The sequence below is a fragment of the Poecilia latipinna genome, unplaced genomic scaffold, assembly GCF_001443285.1.
Source record: "Poecilia latipinna isolate Pla-1442-1.1 unplaced genomic scaffold, P_latipinna-1.0 Scaffold315, whole genome shotgun sequence".
NCBI lineage: Eukaryota > Metazoa > Chordata > Actinopteri > Cyprinodontiformes > Poeciliidae > Poecilia > Poecilia latipinna.
In genome coordinates, this window is record NW_015112931.1 from 307,123 (window position 1) to 327,644 (window position 20,522).

The 20,522-nt window shown below is 41.5% G+C and overlaps 2 protein-coding genes across 5 annotated transcripts; one reads left to right on the forward strand and one right to left on the reverse strand.

Annotated features, from left to right (window-relative positions):
* Positions 1-2,140: 2,140 nt before the first annotated feature.
* rp1l1a (rp1 like 1a) lies at positions 2,141-15,251 on the reverse strand. 3 transcript variants are annotated; one of them, XM_015034863.1, is made up of 9 exons: positions 13,397-14,949; positions 11,234-11,486; positions 10,699-11,097; positions 10,350-10,614; positions 7,085-10,165; positions 6,030-7,051; positions 4,506-5,450; positions 3,270-4,130; positions 2,141-2,724 (listed from the first exon to the last, which is right to left on the reverse strand). In XM_015034863.1, the coding sequence occupies exons 2-9, from the start codon at positions 11,465-11,467 to the stop codon at positions 2,362-2,364; spliced, it is 7,170 nt and encodes a 2,389-aa protein (XP_014890349.1). In that variant the 5' UTR covers positions 11,468-11,486; positions 13,397-14,949; the 3' UTR covers positions 2,141-2,361. The 3 variants fall into 3 exon arrangements, with proteins under 3 accessions (XP_014890349.1, XP_014890348.1, XP_014890347.1); XM_015034862.1 differs by lacking the exon at positions 13,397-14,949 and adding an exon at positions 14,980-15,251 and having other exon boundaries at positions 6,030-10,165; XM_015034861.1 differs by having other exon boundaries at positions 6,030-10,165.
* A 182-nt stretch (positions 15,252-15,433) lies between these two features.
* Positions 15,434-18,741, forward strand: cunh8orf74 (chromosome unknown C8orf74 homolog). Of its 2 annotated transcripts, none has more exons than XM_015034869.1 (5): positions 15,434-16,074; positions 16,481-16,664; positions 16,983-17,206; positions 18,068-18,226; positions 18,308-18,740. In XM_015034869.1, the coding sequence occupies exons 1-5, from the start codon at positions 16,027-16,029 to the stop codon at positions 18,524-18,526; spliced, it is 834 nt and encodes a 277-aa protein (XP_014890355.1). In that variant the 5' UTR covers positions 15,434-16,026; the 3' UTR covers positions 18,527-18,740. The 2 variants fall into 2 exon arrangements, with proteins under 2 accessions (XP_014890355.1, XP_014890356.1); XM_015034870.1 differs by having other exon boundaries at positions 16,038-16,129; positions 18,308-18,741.
* The last annotated feature ends 1,781 nt before the right edge of the window (positions 18,742-20,522 follow it).

Here is a 20,522-nt window from a genome sequence, read left to right on the forward strand (position 1 = left end):
AAAACATCTTGCACAAAGTACTTTTTTAAAACATGACATCTCAAATCTCAAAGTTAACACTTTGGTGACGTTTCACTGCTGATCTTTCATAACTGCATGTCGAGGCTCTGTTGCGTGATGTAAGTCAATCCCAATCCTGTGACCCTCTGTGACTGGACACAGACACAATCACAGGTACTGGATTAGTGTGACGTGTGTGTGTGTGTGTGTGTGGGGGTGTGTGTGTGTGTGTGTGTGTGTGTGTGTGTGTGTGTGTGTGTGTGTGCGTGCGCGTGCACGCGCACGTGTGTGTCTTGAAATGTTTGAGCAGCTTTGGAAGCACAGAGTCAAACACTACAGGAAGGACCAGAGCAAAAGCAACTCACTCAGGTGTTGATCAGAAAGCTCTGTCTCATGATATGTTAGCAGTGAAACATATTTGTCACTCAGGATTATGAGGAAATCACAACTGCTGAACTTGTGATTTTATGCTTAGTATGTGAAATCCTTAAAATCCACAGCTTAGCATCCCAAAAATACTGGGATTTTCCAAATTTTCCCTTTTTTCCATCATATCTGATTAGCGTAAATGTACAAAACTGCTAATGCTAATGCTAATAGGGTATAGAAACAATAACGCGACCAAATACGATCAAGCATTAATGTCATACATGCAATCTATGACAATTAAAAGACTGAATTTTAGTAGAATATTTTTCCACTTTCTAAAAAAAAGTAAGAGTGTTCTCTAAAATATTGCACAAGCACTAAAATGCAAGAGCTGATGATGATAATGTTGAGATTTGTGATGCAATTATTGTACAGGTATGTTGGCAGTCAGCCCCAGTAGGCTGTGGCAAATTTAAATAAATTTAATAAAATATGATTATCACATTTAACGAATGATTTTACTGGGGCTATTTTTTCCTAATAAATTCAATAATCTCTTGAAAACTGCCTTGTGTGTTTATCCTGGTCGCCTCTGACATTCAAATTTGTTTGATCTTCAACGTAAAATGCAAAAACAGAACAAATCTGTTCATTGCAGTGTGAATATCCCAGTTCAACAGAAATACAAGATGTTTAAAAACTGCTTAGCATCAATGAAATCTGAAGATACGAATGTGAAAATGACCATTTCTTTATTCATTTTTATTGAGGTCGTTACGATTACAGTCATACTGTTTATCGGTGAGCTCTAAGTACACCATGTTTAGTTTTATTAGTGATTACCCAGATTAATGGACACCCACTAGAACCAGTAGCAGCGTAGGCACACACCCCCTCTCACCTAATCAGACCAGAAATAAGAGGCTTTCGTCAAACAAAGCAGCAAATTGTCGAGAAAGCAGAAAAGATCGTTCCCAAAATACAAATTTCTTTTAGGTAATCAACTTACATCACAGAGTTTTTTGCAGATTTAAACAGCTGACTTGCCAGCAGGGTACAGATTTAGGTAGTTAAGTAGTAGCTTGGAGATGATCTGTCTAAAAGCAAGCTGGCTGTTCAAACCCCTGAGAATATAGCATGTACTTCATGAAGCAAAAAAAAAAAAGAAATGAACCAACAGGAAGTGGTTCTCCAGTTAACGATTAATTGATTGCTAAATTAGTTGTCGAGCTTCACTAAAAGAAAAAAGACAAAACATCTGAGGTACTTCAAATATGATTGGCTATGATTTGATTTATATTCAACCTCTGGTCAACAAAACCAAAGTCAAATATCAATAAATATTTCAACATGTTTCTCAATACTTGTGATTAACTTTGAAACAAATATAAGAAGTTATATGGTTCCGGTTAAAGATCTTCAAGTTTCAGGTTTCTACAATTAGTGTGCTGCAAAAAAAGAAAAAAAAAACTCTTAATACTTCTTAAGCTTTTTCACATTTTGTCATGTTACAGCCACAAACTTCAATGTATTTTCTTGGGATTATTGTGTAATGGAAGGAGAAGAATGTGCAGTTTTCCATATTTATCTACAAAAATATTAGGACAGTGTGGCATGAATTTATGTTTATTCCATTTGGTCAATACTTAGTAGAAATATGTCTCTAAAAAACGTGTTAAATTCAATATTGAAGGAATTTGGGGAAATTTATGTCTAATCTGGTTTGAATAATCTGCATTTAATCCACAATAATCCAGACAATATTTTTCTAAGTGGAATAGATTTGAACTGATTTAATTTTCATTTGAACTGATTTAATTTTGATCTATTGTATCAAACTCCAGTAAAACAGATTGAAGTTTGAGGTTGTAACATGACAACGTGTGAAAACTTCAGCAAGTCACGATGACGACGTCTATGTTAAATCTGGAGAAGTTAAAGTGCTTCAAGTGTTCAAGAGAGTCTTAAACCTAATGTCTGAGTGCAGTTTCCTCACTCTTCGGTTTTATGGCCATTTATGTCGACCACTTTCGAGTTTGAAGGTAAATCCATGTCCACGTCTTCCATCGATCCAGGCTGGGACTCCACCGAGGTTCTGGTGAACTGGTGGAGCAGAGTCCCGTCCTCGTTTTTGTCTTTGGCCGCCTCACTTTCTTGCTCAAGTCTAAACTCCTCCACTGCATCTTCCTGTTCATCTTCTCTGCTGCTTTTTGCTTCCTCTTCCCCAGAGCTGGCGGCCTCCTCCGGTGCTGATTCGTCAGCGCTGGCGTCGCCGTGACGCTTGCTGTCGTCAGAGTCTTCGGCGTCTGCCTCTTCGCCCTCCGTCACGCATGCAGCGGGAATCGCAACTTGGCTCTGAGGGTTAAAAAAGATCAGAAAATGAATAATCAGTCATTGTAAACAACACTGATTTCATGACATAAGAGATGAATTAAAGACTTTAGGCTCGTTTTGCTTTAATATCATAGTGAAAAACTTCCAGTTTTTTGTGTGACCGACAGTTACAGCAGAGACTCAGAGTGCCTGCAAAACAAAACAGATTTGTTCAGGCTGCCTAATTGGATGCCGAGATTAGCTTTTCCCACAGGCTTAGCATTAGCTGTGAGGCTGCAGTGGGTCAGATTTTAACCCAGGGTCATGTTCAGAGACTTAGTTTAAAATAGAGTTCCTATTCGGTAAACGAGACCAATGCCTCATGCAGATTTTCACAACGGTGCATAAAATGAACACCATCATAACATCTGTAGCTTTTTCTTTTTTTTTCTGTAATTTTGTAGCATGAGCTTCAACTCAGTGTTCACAACTGGGCAAATACTTTTTCACACTTCTGCACTAAATTAGACTTTAACTTGGAACATACGGACAATTTTCTCAGGCGGATTTTTGTCTAAGTCTTTTACCTGCGGTGAATTTCTCTCCTCCTCAGAAGCCTCTCCTTCCTGCTCCTCACTCTCTTCCTGTTTTTCCTCTTCCTCTCCTGTGCCTTCGTCTTCCTCCTCTGCAGATGTGCCGACGTTTCCCCGCATCATCTCCTCCGCCGGCGTCGGCTCTCCATTAGTTGCCGATGTGTCATCCTCTGATTCCGCCTCCTTGTTGCCTGTTGTTGCCTCCTTCACCGTCTCTCTATCGCTCTCTTCCTCCTCCTCTTCTCCCGTTCCTGCCTCTCCTTCATCTGTGTAGTTGCTCGTTTCCCCCGCTTCTCCCTCTTCTTCTTTGTTGCTCTCAGACTGACAAGTGCACAGTCCTTCATCATCCTCCTCTGCATTTTCTGATGTCTCTTGTTGCTCATCTGTTTCCAGCTCCTCATCTTCAGCACTATTCTCCTCTCTTTCCTGTTCTCTATCTCTACTCTCCTCATCTTTTTCCTGCTCTTCCTCCTCGTCTTCCTCTGGTATTGTCTCCTCTAACACAACATCAGCTTTTATATCCTCTTTGGTTTCTTCCTCCTCTTCTTCTTCGACTACCTCTAGACTTCTTCCTTCTTCGTCTGCAGCTGCCCGTTCCTCCTCAACAGGTTTCGGCACAGAAGAAGGAGGCAATGGGCTTTTCTTGAGCTGAAGGATCTTAAGGAGGTCGAACTCCATCATCACAGGAGCTTCGGCCGCCAGCGGGTTCTTCTTGAAAGGCCGGGCGGCCATTTTCTTGCGGACACAAGCTTCGCAGGGGCAGTACTCGTCGTCGCTTCGCTGATCACTGAAATCGGCCACCATTTCCTCATCAGTGAGAGACTCTGCGGTTTTCACTGACTGGTTCTTCATCACCTGAAACAGAAATTGAACACTTTGAGTTTTTACAGGGCCTTGAATAAGTGTTATTGTCACATAACCTTTCTGCATATAGGCCAAAAAGTTCAATTTTGGTCTTGTTGGATTTGAGAACCTTCTTCTACGTGTTAGCTGGATACCCTATGACTCAAATCAGGATGTCCTTTTTAGGTGTTTGGAGAGAAGCAGAAATAAGCAGCAGAAAAGTCAACATCCACGTTGGGCTGAAACGATTAATCATGACTAACTGATGATTTAAATAATCGTCAACTAATTTAGCAATCAATTAATCGTTAACTGGAGTATACAGACTAATAAAACCCCATAATCATGTCCAGTGGCTTCTTCGTGTCGGATCTGTGGCGTATTTACCTTCAGCATGCGCCGCCTCTTCTCTGTCATGGTGGAATCCCGAGACATATTAGCTAGCTGCGGCGGCCGAGGAGACCTCCCCACTTTCCCGGCTCGGCTCTGGATCTTCCTCATCTCCCGCTGGATGCTGCTCTGGATGCGGCGGCTCACCTCTTCCCTCAACTCAGAGATCATGGTGTCCAGGATGAGGCTGTCGTCCAGGTCCCAGCGGACCTTAAACTCCTCCATGGCCTCAATGTAGTGGTTCATGAACTGCTTTTCCAGCTTCGTCAGGAGGTGAAGGACCCAAACCGGATCAGGATCTTGGGATAGTCGTTTGGATAAGGGTGGCCGAGGAGCAGAGGGAGGAGTCCCTGAGCTGGAGTCCTCCTGCGTGTCTCTTTCAGATTTGGAGCTGTCGTTGGGAGAGCTCTTTTCCGATAATGAAGGGTTGTCAGTGGCTTTTGAGCTGTCAGGAGGAAGAGTACTTTGCTCTTCACTCTTCATCACTTCCTCAGCTGTGTCTGTTTGGTTTGTTTCCTCAATTTCTGTCTCTGCTTCGACTTGTTCGGCTGCTGCATTTCCATTGTCCTCTTCAACAACTTTCTCCGCCGCCTCTTCCTCCTGCAGAGATTCGGTTTCTTTCCTGGGTGGTTCATCTTCTCCTTGGTTCCCATTGCTTTTCCCTCCACCTGATCCGCCCGAGCCACTGCTCATTCCCACTCCAGACGAGGACCTTGGTGGAGTCACCTGGTCTGTGCCGCCGTCCTTAGTGTCCTTGACATTGATGTTGTGCGGCTCAGTGAGCCACAGGGACTGAAGAATGGCCATAATCTCATCGTACTGCTGCTTGCGGTCCTTCTGTTCATGACTGCTGACTGCAGGCTCAATGAGCTGCAGCTGGGCCAAGCAGTCCAAAAGCCCCCTGGCCGATGTGCTCAGTCTGCGGCCGTAAACTGGAGACACCTACACAGGGCGGTAAATGGGTACATAATGAAGTTATGGGCACATTACTTAAATGAGAGTGAGTAAAAGTTTTTTTGACAAACAAATTCTAATATCAGACAAAAATTGTTGAAGAAAAGCAGCTTTCAAATTGTGATTTTATTAATAAACCATATGGAACCAAGAAATGACCTAAATATAACCTGCCTGCCAACACGAAGTAGGCTAAAAAAAAATCTGAAAAAAATTAAAAGAACATTCCAGTATCAAGTCTGAGACTAGATTTGACTGAACAGCTAAAAAATAAAATAAAATAAAAAAATAAAAAAATAAATCTTAATCTCCCACCCACAATCTTCACCTGAGATGCCAACAAATATGCTCACCTCTCTTTGTGTTTGTGGGTGTTGTCTGTAAATGTTCAACATTTATTCTTTTATTATACATTTCATCCTGAAAACCTAGCAGCATTATCTTGATAGCTGCTTCGTTATTAGCAATATTAAATGGTCAGAATGTCCCAAAGCATTACTTGGGATCCAATGTTATCTGTGCTTTTCTTTGGTAAGGTTTCATGTCTTGTCAGAGGTTCTGTCTTACCTCAGGCATGCTTCGACATCGACCCAGAGATGAGCTCAGGAGGACTTTCATCACGGCTGCAGATGAATGCCAGTTCCTGGAACGAGAAGAAATCTCCGCTGTATCGCCTAAAGTCGGACCGACTCCATCACCTTTGGCTTCATCCTTCTTTTCCTCCTCTTGTGGCTCTCTTTTCTCCTCCAGTTCCACCTTCTCGTCCTCCGGATTCATCTCCCCTGTTCCTACCTCTTCTGTTGGTGTCTCCTCCATTTCCTTTGCCCCCTCCTCAGTTTCTTCATCATTTAGCACATTATCCAGTGTGAGCATGCTAGTATTAGCAGGGATGCTCCGCAGCCAGTCGCTAACAACTTCATTGGGAGATGCGTTGGGCAAACACTCAGGTGTCATTTCCACCACGTCTTCCCAATCCTTTCGACTTCTGCTCCTCTGAGACCTCCTACTCTTCTCGCTGTGGGCCTTTTCACTGGTTTTACTGGCTTTTGATTGGCAGTCCTGCTGGCGAGCAGCAGCCAAGGTTTCCTTCAGTAGGTCGGCAGCAGACAGAGAGTGAGACAAGGTGCTTCCGCTACCTGGTTTGACTTTACTGGCTGGTCCGGGGCTGTGTAAGGAACAAGGACTTGTTGATTTGGGAGGAGTTTCTTTTTGCCTGGAACTAGAAACCTTGGTACTTCCACACTCACTTCCTTTGTGGGATTTGTGATCTCCAGATTTGACTGACCCCAAAGCCACATTCCTCTCCTCTGAAGTTCTTTTTGTCTCTGTCTGCACAGAAGCTGTTGACTCCGGCCTACGACCACAGGGACTTTGGGAGTGGACACTTGTCTTGTCTTCTTCTCCTTTGGTCGTACTTCCTGGTCTACTGGTTTTCTGGTTTTTAGCATCAGTACTTGTATTAACATTAGAAGTCGTATCAGAAGGGGATTTCCCACAAACTTGTGTGCCTGACATTGCAGATGAGCTCCTGCTCTTTGGGGTGTCCATTTTGCAAGCATTTGTTGTTGCAGCAGACTTCACGCTTTCTGCTTTGTCTATGCTTGTGGGGATAGGACTGCTGCTTTTCCCCTTAGACTGAGCTGCTGATTTGACACTACAGTTACAACAGGATTTATGAGACCTGCTGCTTTGAACTGTCGTTGCATTGGCTGGTCTTTCGGTGGGTTGTTCCCCACCCTCTTCATCACACTTTTCACCTTCTCTGGGTGTTTCAATTGTTGGGATATCAACCACTGGAAGACTGTGGCGAGAAGGGCTTTTCCTCTCGCCATTGCAAAAAGAGACACTAGATTTGCCACAGTCTGATTCAGCAGTTTCCTGATCCTCTTGCAGCCCTAAAGATATCGAACCTGATCCGTTACGACTCAAAGGTTGATCCGTGCATCCTGATTCTTTCCTTTGTCTTTTTGAGGAGCAAGACTGAGCTCCCTCACTATGTCTGTCTTCTTCTTTATTTTCCTTTTCAACGGGCGAGGCCATTTCACAGCGACACCTGGATCTGCTTACTTTGCTAGAGGTTTTGGAGTGAACAGACAACGAACTGGGCCCTCTTTGCTCACCAGCACCAGAGCTCGGTGACAACTTTTGCACAGGGGATTGAGAACCTCTGGAGGAGGGGGAATGTGAGCGGGATGAAGGCTTTCTTTTTGGTGAGAGTGTTTGGCCATCAGGGTCTATAGTATATGTGCCTTTTATTGCAGGATCATCCTCGTTGTCACTGGCTTGTGATGTTTCAATACAAGCAACATCAGAATCAGGTTCTCCTTCTTTTGCCTCATCAGTTCCTTCTGGTGCTTTGATTTTGACAGCATTTGTAGCTGAGGGATTTTTACTAGAAATGTCAGATTTGACTGAAGATTTTGATTTTGCAGACATGACGCTCTCCAAAGCCTCACGTTGTTCAATGTCGGTCTCTTCCCAGTTTGTCTCAGTCAAAGTAAGATTGGGGTCATTCTGAGACTCCTTTGGTTGGTTTGACCTCTTTGACTGTGTGGACTTAGCAGAGGTGTGTGATCTTTGTGAACTAGCACTTGGGTATCTGTTTTCAACTGCATTGTGTGATTTTGCAGAAGAATCTGATTTACAAGACCTGGGACTGGTTGACCTGTCTTCTAAATGATCTTCTATTATGCTTTCTGGCCTGGGCTGGATTTCTTCTGCATTGTTTTCCACTTCTAAGGCTGGAGACTGTGCTTTGCTGTTATCATTACACTTGCAGGATTTTGTGGAATGAACAGATAATCTTCCAGACATTTGACTGGTTGAGATTTCTTCTGCATCCTCCCCAGTTTCTGACCTGGGGGAAGTGGATTTTTCCAAAGCTTCAGTGGACCTATGGGATTTGTTAGACTTGGCAGACAGTTTTGATGTTGCTGACAGTGCACTTGCCGATCTGTCCTCCACTCCTGATTCTTCTCTCTTTTCTATTATGCCATTCAGTTCATCTTTTTCCTTGTTTTCTGGAGTTAGAGTTTTCACACATTGCTTAGAAGATGAGCTTGATCTTGCTGAAGCCTTGGATTTATCTGATTTATTCGACAGGACACTTTCGGCCTTTCCAGACTTGTTAGACGCGTTTGACTTCATAGAGAGGCTACTCTGAGCTCTATTGTCTGCATCGCCTTCTTCTGCAACTGTTTTGTTTGACGGGGACAGCTCTTTAGCAACTGATAAGCAGCCAGATTTATGGGACTTGACTGAGGCACCGGATTTATTTGACATGGAACTGGTTGTTCGTTCTGCAGTATTCTGAAGTAGAGCTTTGGTTGTGCACTTGGACTTAGCAGACAAACCAGACTGAGCTGACATTGCGCTGTTTGCACGTTTGCAGCCTCCACAGTTTGAGCAAACATTGGATGTCGATGATTTCTGAGAACCTGCTGAAAGTCCTGTGTCATGGGATAAGCCACTAAGACCCCTGTTAATTTCTTCATTGTCAACAGCAGCTGCCGCTTCTTCTTCTGATACTTGGTTCTTGGGTTCCTGGGACATCAAACTGGGGACTCGATCCGTCTGATCTGGTTTAGCTGTTGAGTGAGGGTTAGTTGCTCCACAGTGACAGGATAAAGCTGAAGACAAAGCCCTGCTTCCTGCATTTTCTTCCTGCTCCTGGGGTTTGAGCGACTGGACTGAACAGACGGAGATGATGCTCGATGGACCTTCATCCAATTGATTTACTGGGGTAGGAGTGGGGGACGCCTCATTTCTGTGAGAGCACTGGGAAGCGCTGGGTGGCAGATCATCCTCCTCATCATCCTGGTCTTCTTTCAGTGACTGTAAAATATGCGAAGAGCTGCTGACTGTAGACAGTGGTCGGATTTCATCTTCCCCCATCATCACCTCGCCCTCCACTGACTTTCCGCTGGGTGGTCGAATGTTGGTATCTATGGCAACCACCTCTGTCCGACTGCAGCATCGGCTAACTTTGCAGACCTCAACTTGAGTGTCCCCATCTTGAGCCACTTCTACTCTTTTCTCCACCTGCTCTGTTAGACACATCTCTTTCTGTACCAACTGGCTCTGCCCTGAGCCGGAGCCACCTGGAGACCCGGAGACCCGCGCCCGACACCGAATCAGTCTTCTGGAATTGAATGAAGAGGAGGAGCTTGACGAGTGTGTGTGTCTCATCACAGCGTGACTTGATGAATGAACAGGTGGGGCAGGAGGGTGTTTGTGCGTGGGGTTTTCCCACAAATCAAACTGCCGTTCGTGTCTCTGATAGCAACACTGGCATTGGTTCTCCAACAACGCACTCTCCAGAGGCCGGCTGGAATAATCCACACCCTCATAGGATGTTGAATCAGGGTCAGAACAGCTTTCTGATGTGCCTTGCTGCAAGTAATGTGGTTGAGCTTGGCTCAGGGGGCAACAATCATTGGTGAGAGAGGGCGATTTTTTAATCTGTGTGGACCACTGGACGGTCTCCTCATTTTGGAGGCGAAAACGCACCCTCATCTCTACTGACAGGCTGCCATCTTTATTGACAAGGACACGCTTTTCAATGTCGTCATTCGTTATAGCTGGCCTTGCTTGGGAGAAGACGCCGTATGACTTTTCAGACGACAAAGAGAAGCGGGCAGACCGATTTGAAGAATCAGATCGAGGGTGGATGATGCTCTTCTTAGTCTCCAGACCAAAGTTAACTGGAAAGAAAAGAAAAAATGAGCTATGAAAAGTCTGTAGACCAATGTTCTCTGTCCTGTAAATGGAGGCAAGATCCTTCCGTAAAGGGATGGGAAAAATATATAACTAGTAGAGTTTACCTGAAATTGTCTTTCAATAGCCAAGTATAAATCTAAGCCTTCAATTTTTTCCAAAGCAACTTACCATTTTTCTTGCTTTCATTTCCTTCATCATATTCACTGGCTCTGGACTGAGCTCCATGAGGTGGGGACCTTATGGCTTGTGCTCCAGGAGACCTGGCACCGTTACCAGGAATCCTTGGACCAAGGCCTGGAGACTTGCTCACCAGACCAGGTAGCTTTTCCTCTGAAGTCTTCCTAATGAAGTTTATGAGCATAGGGCTGAAGGCTTCCCGGCCAACGCACACCAGAACACCAGGACAAGTCAACAAGCTTTGCACGCTGTCAATCTAGGAGCAAATATACAGAGAGAGCTTTATCTCATGAGTTTTATCTCATTTGTAAGTAAATACTGAGTTAAATTTCACCCTCACCCTCCGTCCTTCTGCAGTGTACAGCTTGCGAACATGAAACTGCATAACCTCGGACACTTCGTCTAGGAAAGCTCTTAGACTCCTGGTGGATCTCCTGCTCAGCACAATGCTCCGCCTCATCCCCGGCTCGCTGTTCTTCACCAGCAGAATCCGCCTCTGCCTGTGAGGCAAATTCAAATGTCCGGGTGGAGTCCCAGAGGACACTTCGGGGCGTTGAGGCCTTCGGCTGTGATGGTACCAGATGCCTTGGCGTTTGCTGGCCAGGTCCATGTTAATGGGCTTAGCCTGGCGCCGGTCAGAGCAGAGGTAGCAGCCACCATCTTGGAGCTGCTCCAGGTGTTTAATGGTGTGTGTACCTCGGGGAGTGGTCACAGTCCGCACTCCAAATGGGAGGGGCACCTATACATAGGTAAATATAAGCAACGGATCACGAATGAATAAATAATGTTAACACTTCTGCTTAGGGAAAGGCTTAAAAGTGCATCTGAAGAGTCAACTTCAAAAGAGATCCCTGCATCAGATCCATCCCACTAACCTTTTGGGAAAGGTCGTCCAGCAGGGCATCAAAGCATTTGAAGCTGCGCTTGTGGATGGCCATCCGGACGCCCCCAAACTGGCTGTCGCCGCTTTTGTAAAAAGTTATCCGCTTGGCAGGGGCGGCTGTGGTCACATGGGCGTGGCGCGAACTGGAAGTAGGGGGTGCAGGCAGAGGCGAGGCATGTTTATACGGGGGGTGGGGGTCCCACAACCCTGTCTGGACCGACTGCATGGTCTGATGTCAGATATATCTGCAGAACATCATCAAAACATGCAGCATTGACCGAAAGACACTGGCAAATCAACCACAATGACAGAACGGCTGTTCTCATACTTTCTAATTATACTCATAACGTCACAAGACTTAATCAGGATGTAAACCTGAGGAGTCAGAACATCCACTAATAGGAGAACTTGACACAGCCTGGTGTCACATGCATGGATTTGCTCACAGCAAAGCTATTTAGACGCACCGATAGGCTTTTTTGGCCAACACCAATTTCAGTTTTACTCCGAGGTCTGACATGCCCAAATAATTTTAAAGAAAAGAAAAATTGAAGATATTGCAAGGTTATTCCCCATTTTTGCATCAAAGCTAACCTTTACCTGATGTCATTAAGCCAAAAGTAATGCTTCAAAGTGGATACCTGTAGTTGCTGCGGTAACCGATTGAAACTGATCAGTAAATTTTGAGTGTTTATGCATTTAATGGAGGCAGACAGAAAAAAAAATAGAGAAATAATCAGATTTCTCTGTATAATTAACTGGAGCATCTTGCAATAATTTCTTTATCTATTTTAGGCCTTTTATTATCCGACCAATACGCTGTCAGGATAATGTTTAGCTGTCAAACTGGTACTAATGCAAATGTGCTCTTATCCTGCAATCAATGTGATGTAAATGTTAAGAACAACACTGTCTTTTTCACAGATTGTTATACTTTTCTATGGTGAAATATTCTCTTTATGGCTTACTTTATTTAGGCAATTTTAGTCTTATAATTTAAATTAACTCTTCAATGAAATTGAAGGGATAATAATATTTAAACTTAATTGTAAAACTGACTAATCTGGTTAGTTTTATTGTGATGGGATTTAAACTAACTTGAGCAATTGAGAAATTTTACACCTTAAACTGTTTGTCTTTGCTGAAATTACATTGCAATTTCAGTTTAATATCACTCTTTGCATTCAGTACAAATGTTACAGAGTAGCATTCAACAATTAGCCTGAATAATGTTTAATAACTGGTGTTTAAAGGTGAATGTAATCAACAGGCTAAGCAGGATTTTAAGCCCAATAAGGCCGGGGTTCAGAGCCAAATCACTGCTCTGAGCTCCAGACAAGCCCAACGTGACACCATGCTTCTTAATCCTCTAGCTAATTTAGCAACCATAAAGTCTGCTGCTTACTTTCCCTTTGAGGAGACAGCACCACTGAACATTTAACTGTGCTTAAATAACAAAATTACAGCTAATAGTTATTAGATTTCAACTTAAATCCCAAAACTTTTTCCTGCATTACTTATTTTTGCCACCATAATATAAAGATGACGAAAAGAGTAGCTGCTAAAATTTTTTTATTTGTCTTAAAAGTATACATTTTTGAGTGTAAATATGAAAATAAATCACCACAGTAAAAAAAAGTATCATAATTGACCTGAACTGTGGTTCAGGATTAAAAGTTTCCCAACAGGTGGAAGGAGTTTGTGAACAGGAACAGGCTATTCAGGTTTAGCCAATTAGCTCATGCTGCGTTCTCATTGGTTTACCATCTAAAGATTCAAGAGAGTGACCTGCAAGTTTGTAGGAAGGCAAAATATAAACATTATCAGTATTTAATATGTTTATAAAACTTTTCCCCCCAAAGTATTTGACAAATCTTTTAACTGTCTTTGTGGAAAAAAAAACAAACTTTACAGAACCAAGCAACCTCTGACGTAATGGTAATCCATTTTGTACTATTCAGAAGATTTTATGCACTAGTTAACTGACATTTATGTTATTAAAATAACAATATATCAGTAAAATAACCAATTAATGCTTAGTAATAATAATTAAACATTTAAGATTTAGCTCTTTTAGTTATTTTTACTCCAAACGTTTAGGTTATCTTAACTTAAAAGCACCCTGTAACCAATTATATATAAATAACATACTCACACAGTCAGGAAACATGGTCCAAAGAGATGTGGAAAAGCTGAACTGAAATTTACGGATGACTTTGCAGAGACTGACTGGTCAAGTCAAGACCAGTGCTGGTAGCAGTGAAGTGATTAAAAAAAAAAGTTTTTAAAGACAAGATCTAGTTGTGTAGTTTTCCCTACAGCTCAAATCGAAAACCAAGACAGAGTCTGTAGGAAGGCTGGAGGTAAAATGGCAGCCGGTAATTGGACAGAAGGATGTGGGAGGGAAGCTGAGGAGAGGAGAGGAGGAGCAATGCTAAGGATAGAAAGAAAATCCTGCCTAATAATCTCTATGTGTGTTAGAGTGGAGGTGTATGTAGAAGAAGAAATCATTTGTTTGCACAAAGAGGCAACAAGCTGCAATTCTGAGGAGTCATGCAAAAGCACATAAAATAAAACTTCTTACTATCCAAGGAAATTATTATTCAAACATACATTTGAGTTACATTAGGAAAATTGCAGTTATTTGAAGTGCTTAATGTGAGATGTTCAAAATTGCTGTGTTTGCCACTTCACAATAACATTTTGAAGTTTCTAGTTTTGGAAGTTTTGCATCTGGCAAATAAATAAGCAATGCTTAGCCTGGTGGGGGAACAAGGAAAGCCTGGTGGCCTGCCAGGCTTATAATACACTGGAGGAAACCCTGAAAGTAGAAAAGAATGAAATGGCACTAAATAGGTACAACATGAGGGAACAAAATGGAGAAGGGACAAATAACCTCCACAGTCAGGTAAAAATCCAAACACAAACACAATCTAGGATGCAACTTCTGATGTTATTTAGATGTAACTGAAAAAAATAATCTTTTTATTTCATTATAAATGCCAATAGAGCTCCCGCTCTGTAACCAACACAATACCTCAAGGACTTTAAAGAGCAAAGCTGGGGGAAAAAAATGTTTTTCTGCATTCTTTTCCTAGTGAAAACCAAGGGTAGATGTTATTTATTTTCACCAGTTTCATTAATCCTTGAAATAAGAGATGATGTGTGGTTGCATAATTTAGCCTTTCGTAACTAGTTTTTACTTTTTTTCTTTTTTCTTTTTTGCTAATCAGTGTCTGCTTCACAGGTCTAATGAGAGACACAGGCAGAGCAGGTGGGCCTCAGAGACCTCAAGGTAGACAGGAAGTCAGGGTTGAGTAGTGCCTGAACTGACAGGATGGAGGCAGAGCGTCTCTAAGAAAGTGTTGATGCTTTTCAAAGTATTCCAGGTGGATAAATCAGGGAATCTAATACTGCCACATAGGTATTTATGCAAGATGCAAAACGTCTAAATTGGTCACTTTAGGAGGTTTTAAAGTGCTAATCAGTTGACTCAGTAGGACAAGAGTAAAGCAGAGGGGAGATTATATGATATGTGGCCTAGTTTTGCAGCTTCACTCCCTTCGTTCACTTATCCAATAAGCAGGTAAGACACTCACCCCAGAACTGGATTTCAAAGGGAAAATATATTGAAAGCAATAATAATTAGATAATTAGATTCTCTCCAAACACTCTTTCTATTGGACAAGAAGCTTGTTTCAAAGTAACAGGTGATAAGAAAAAAAAAATAAATCTCACCAGAACAGATTTATGACAGTCGAGAAGATTGGAGACGAAAATCCCAGATCATACCACAACAAAATACCAATCTAAACTATTTGATTTTTAGCCATGAACCGAGGTGCGATGCGCTGCTTCAGCCGGAGAAGCGGCTCCGCTCTCAGCTTCCCCCCAGAGAGGCGCATGTTCAAATCAGACAACTAACAGGAAGCAGAGCGAGTCAGACTTTCAAAATAAAGTGTGAAACTGTAAGAGGAGAGGAGAGGCAACTTGTCAAGAAAGCAACAGCACAACTTTACCAAGAGGTGGGGAAAGAACCCACAAATCGTACTCAAAATGTTTTTCAAATCATACACAACAATAAATGTGGAAAACAAATCTGAAAAACAAGAGAAGAAAACCGGCGCATATCAACATAAAAGTTATTCCTTACACAAGTCCATATTTATGCTTAAAAAAGCGTTCTCATATTTGATTAATGTCAAAATCAAAGCAGGATTTTAATATGCAGACAGATAGACATTATTGGAGAAAACAGAAAAAGCGGGATGATTTCAGAGCTAAATATGAATAGTAGAATTCTAACAACATGTTACAACGGGACCAAATCGGGCAAAAATAATGCTTTTATTTTGAAAGCATTAATTAGAAATAGTTTACGTCACATCAGCTTGACACAAAACTCTGCTTTATTTGTTCGCGAGCAGGAGGATAGAGAGGGGAATAAAGGATTGAAGCGGAGGGGGTCCTTGCTAAAGAGGATTAGAGACGTCTGGGCCATCTGTGTGGGGCTGGATAAATAAAGTTATAACTTTATTTAGCTTCTTAACATTAACTCTTCTTTTAATTTAACACTTTTCCCTCTTTATTACGTTCAGTATAAATTTAAATAGCCACAATTGAAATCCGTAAACAAAACGCGCTGTTTACCCAGTCGATTTCAACACATTGAACGCCACTGAATGGGTTTTAGGTTGACGAGTGACGTCACCACGTCCTCCACAGCGATAGCGTAACTTCCGCGTTGGTCTCTAATGGCAACCGAGTGACCTCGAGCCTCTCAGGATGGATTCCCTTACAGAGACGGAGATGGCAAAGATAGCGAGGCTTCCGGTAGGAAACCAACCGGGCCTTTCATTTTACTACCTGGTTCAAATGCTGCGTTCAAGTGTTTTGGAATATCAGCAGTAAATAATGAATGCAGTAACCAGATATGAACGTGAAGGCCACTTGTATGTTTTGAAGGAACATTTTTGAATAATTTGACAGAGAATTTAGAAAATTAGCTTTAATATGATGCACTGCTGTACAGAGTCTAGAAAAACAACTCAAAAAAGACAACTTTTCATATTTTATCGCAATAAAACCACAGCATTTAAAGCATTTTATATGATTTATGTGATCAACACAAAGTAGTTAATGATGGTAAAGTGGAAGGATGATATCTTTTTTTGATTAATTTGATTAACAATTGATTCAATCTAGGTTTTGATAGCTTATGTGTGTCATCTGTTTCCAGAGGAATGCTGGCATCCAAAGACTCAGCCGTCACTTCCATTGGTTCGAGTTTACCAACGAAAAGCTCCCTTTGCATCAAGCGTTTGTATATGATGTCGCCATGTTCACCGCAGGGCAAGGCTTCTCCTGGGCCGACGTGATTAACTCAGCTACGCTTGCCAAGGGCATCTTCCCACAGTCGTACGGTAAAAACACACCTGTTTCCTTTATTGGGGAAATCCACATTATGCTCTCTCTGTCGTATAAATCTTAACGTTGTTGATAGGCAAACAGAGATGCTTTCTTCCACCTGTGCGTTCAAATTAGAGTGAGTCAGTCAATGATTCACTCTCTGTGTCGCTTACACAAGCAACCCTGTAATAGCGTGATTTAAAAAAACAACCTCTCAGGCTGGTTTAGCTTCAGAGTAGTTTATATATTCAAATAAATCATTTCCAAGAGTTGCGTTTTGGTTCATTAAACCTCCTCTATCTGCTGCCTTTATTCTTCTTCTATCCACCCAGAATTCAACCTAAACAACTTCTGGCCCCTGCTGCGAGATGTGCTGTGTGAGCATTTCCCATACTTGACGCCTTTACACCGGCATGTCTTCACCCAGTACCTGATCAACATCTGCGTCTGCAGAAGGAGGCTGTTCCAGGTGGCCGTAGGTATAACGGCTGAGGAGCTGCTTGTTCAGAAACAGCTGGATGTGCAGCTGCCGCCCACCCCCTGCCCTTTAGCACAGGTAGGGAAAGTAACATGTTGAACGCTCTTTGTTTGGCTTCTGTTACTAATTTGAGTGCTAAATGTGGGAAGTGAATTTTCACACTTGTTGCTACAAAAGGGACCTTTACTGCGAAGCTAGAATATTCCCATTTTTGATACTTTGATACAATCTTTAGGGTTTCCCCCAGTGTATTATAAGCCTGGCGGGCCACCAGGCTTTACTTGTGCCCCCACCAGGCTAAGCATAGCTTATTTATTTAAGCCTTTTTAAAATTTTTGCATTTTTTTAAGACTTTATCGTTGGTGTTCAGGTGTTAATCTTCCAAACTTTCAATAACACGATTATCAAGTGATATTTTCAAATTTCCTGTCAAGTTTAAACATTTTTTAACTCAAAAATATAATGAGCCGCTGGATGAATGACTGCCCTATTACCCAAACACCGGGCTTAGCAAGTTTTCTGGGGAAACTTTGAATCTTGATATAATTTTTTTAATCCCCAATGTAGGTTTGATCGTCTTAATAAAGCTTGTAAGCTCTGGTACTTTTTGCATTTTCTCATAAACGTCAGTACATTTTATTCTGATTTAACGAAATCAAAGTAAATGTGAAAATCTAATAAAAATGTGACATGCATGTACAACTAACTCCACAAATTAACATGAACACACCCTGCTGATAGTGGCACATGATGATGGCAGCATCATGCTGTGGGAACAGGAAGAAACAGCAAAGATGGTGAAATGGGTGAAGCAAATTAATGTGCACAACACTTTTCAGGTTTTGGTATTGTTGCTTTTATCACCTTAAATTCGTTAAGTTTGTGGTTGTAATGTGAAAAAATATAAAGCTTTTCAGACACACTGTAATCATTCTGTAGGGCACTGATCTTGAGATGTGGGAGGCGCAGTCTGAGCTGCGAGCAAAACTCGATTCCTCCCTGGAGCAGTTGGAGGAAAAACTCAAATGTGTCCTGGCCGAGCCACGGGTCACTCTGGAGGACTTTAACGTCCCATCAGATGGAGAACTGGACAAAGAGGTATTATTTTACTTAAAATAATCTAAATCCAGTGAAAACTGTGTTTTGTAAGTGCTGCTTTATTTCTGCTCCTCTGTGTAGAGCGCTGTGGAGTTGGTTCGATCTGCAGTCAAAGCCACAGGAGGCCAAGTGCTGGCAAGTCTGAGTCAAGAGACGTCCCTCCGCAAGGAGATCTTTCAGATCAAAATGCAGCAGGAAGCTTTGATTGTTGCTGGGCGCCCAAAAATACCAACTCCTATCACGACACCAACAAAGAAAAAGGGAGAAAAAGCAAAAACAAAAGCAGGAAAGAAGAAATAATTGAAAACACAAAAGCTGGTTTAATTAAAAGAGAAACTAACACAAAGCAAGCTGTTATTGTTTACAGTTGGAATTTTGGTGGTTTGTTTCTGAAATGTAATTTTGTGACTTTTTAGCTCTTAAGATCTGTGTATTTTTATTTTATGTGCATGCTTTTCTCGAGCAAGCAGCACAACACATGAAAGTGAAGCAATATGCACGAGTATTATTTAGCTAACTGGTTAAAGGTATTTTATCACCATTTTATCACTAAACTACAATTATAAACTGCATTCATGCATATATTTTCTAGAAATTGATATTGTAAACATAAATTCCAACAGTACTTTTTACTATTTTTGAAATTGATCATTATCACTATACTATTTATTTCAAGTTCAATGATTCCCGATCCCTAGCTGTGGCAGCATCATTCTGTGGGCTGCCACCAAAACGATTCACTGTCATTTTCATAATTGCTTATTATGGACTGTTTTTGGATTTAAGCTAAATATATTAGTCAGGTTTCATCACAAAAAAACCCAAAAGAAGTTAAAATTTTTATTTTTTAGGAGTGCAATGTCTGATCCAGGAGGATCCTAGCGTCCCCTAGCGCCACCCTGGAGCAGGCACAGCAGAAAATGACGTACAATGGATGAAACGTAACTTCACCCTCAAGTGGACTCAACACTTACACCGTGTGGTCAAAATAGCTACTGCAGATTTTACGCATACTATTAATATTTTATATTTACCTAATACAAATACTATGTTAGAAGAACAATTTCTAAAGAAGGGGTTGAAATTTGAATTGTGAATACAGGACTTTACTTGGATAAAACAGCTGGCGCCATTGCTAGCATGTTTTTTAAACGCTAGTTTTGTTTCTCGTGCGTGTTTAAAAACCGAGCTACTGTGGCAACTTTGGACAGAAATGACAATAAATGTCAACTAGTGGAAGGAAATGTGACAAGACGTCGAAGAACGAGAAGAGAAAAGAAATGCTGACACAAAAAGGTGAACCATTTTTATCTATTGCATTGTTCGAAAAACCTTTCCATCTCTATTTTTTTCTGACTTTTAGCCGCTTTGAATCGGTCTTGTCCGCACGGAAGGGCTGCTAAACAATTCATTGAACATTTTCCCTACACATTTTTATTTTATTTTTCATCAATTATACACAGACCAATACAACATAGATGTTTTTAACCAATTTTCACTCCCAAAATCTGGAAAACTGTTTAGAAATACCCCAAGACCTTAAGAAACCCACTAATTAGTAAATAGAGTTCACCTGTGCATAACTTGGTTTTCAGTATAAATGCAGCTATTCTTTGAGGTTTGTTTAGCATAATGAAAAGGAACACAACACTCAGAAATAAAATTATTGAGAAGTTTAAAGCAGATATGTTAATTCTACAAACTTTGACCATCCGATATAAATCAAAATTAGCTTTTGGGAACCACTGTAGATATCGGATATATACAGCGTCCATAGGAATAAATTAGCTGTCTGTCAAGTCACATTCTAGAAGAGTGACAAGTGTGATTAAGTTGAGACATGTCGGCGTAAAATGATCAAAATGAACGGAACAAATTTCTGTGTGTAATTTAGATGGAACCTAGTGTCACTTATAACCTCGCCCCGTTTAATTATGTTGGAGTGATTTATTCTCTGATGCAGGCAAGGAGATTAATCTGCGCCTTGCATCACAAACTTGAATGGTAGACGGACGGCTGTGTTGCTGTTGATGAATCAGTTTATTTCTGTAATGAATTCATCAGGGAAATAATGAGAAACGTGTGTTGGCCCAAGTCTGAGATGTCGTCCATGTTGTTTGTCAACATAAGACGCTTTTAGACTGATTTCATGCTTCTAATCAAATTCAGTAACTAAATATATTTATTAGGATGTATCGATTCAGATAAAAATATTGTGTTTTTCCTCTTTCATTGCAAAAGTGATTTTAATCTGAAATTTTAACAAGAGGCTGGATCTGTGAGAACTGTCAATTCA

What these genes read in the sequence shown, in the direction of transcription:
- rp1l1a (XM_015034862.1), bottom strand. Translation starts at nt 11,467, where the DNA reads ATGCAGTCGGTCCAGACAGGGTTGTGGGACCCCCACCCCCCGTATAAA. An exon ending in TGGACGACCTTTCCCAAAAG is followed by an intron (nt 11,098 to 11,233) that starts GTTAGTGGGATG and finishes ACCTATGTATAG; the next exon opens with GTGCCCCTCCCATTTGGAGT. An exon ending in AGAGGCGGCGCATGCTGAAG is followed by an intron (nt 4,131 to 4,505) that starts GTAAATACGCCA and finishes TTTCTGTTTCAG; the next exon opens with GTGATGAAGAACCAGTCAGT.
- cunh8orf74 (XM_015034869.1), top strand. Translation starts at nt 16,027, where the DNA reads ATGGATTCCCTTACAGAGACGGAGATGGCAAAGATAGCGAGGCTTCCG. An exon ending in CCCCCTGCCCTTTAGCACAG is followed by an intron (nt 17,207 to 18,067) that starts GTAGGGAAAGTA and finishes ATCATTCTGTAG; the next exon opens with GGCACTGATCTTGAGATGTG. An exon ending in ATGGAGAACTGGACAAAGAG is followed by an intron (nt 18,227 to 18,307) that starts GTATTATTTTAC and finishes TCCTCTGTGTAG; the next exon opens with AGCGCTGTGGAGTTGGTTCG.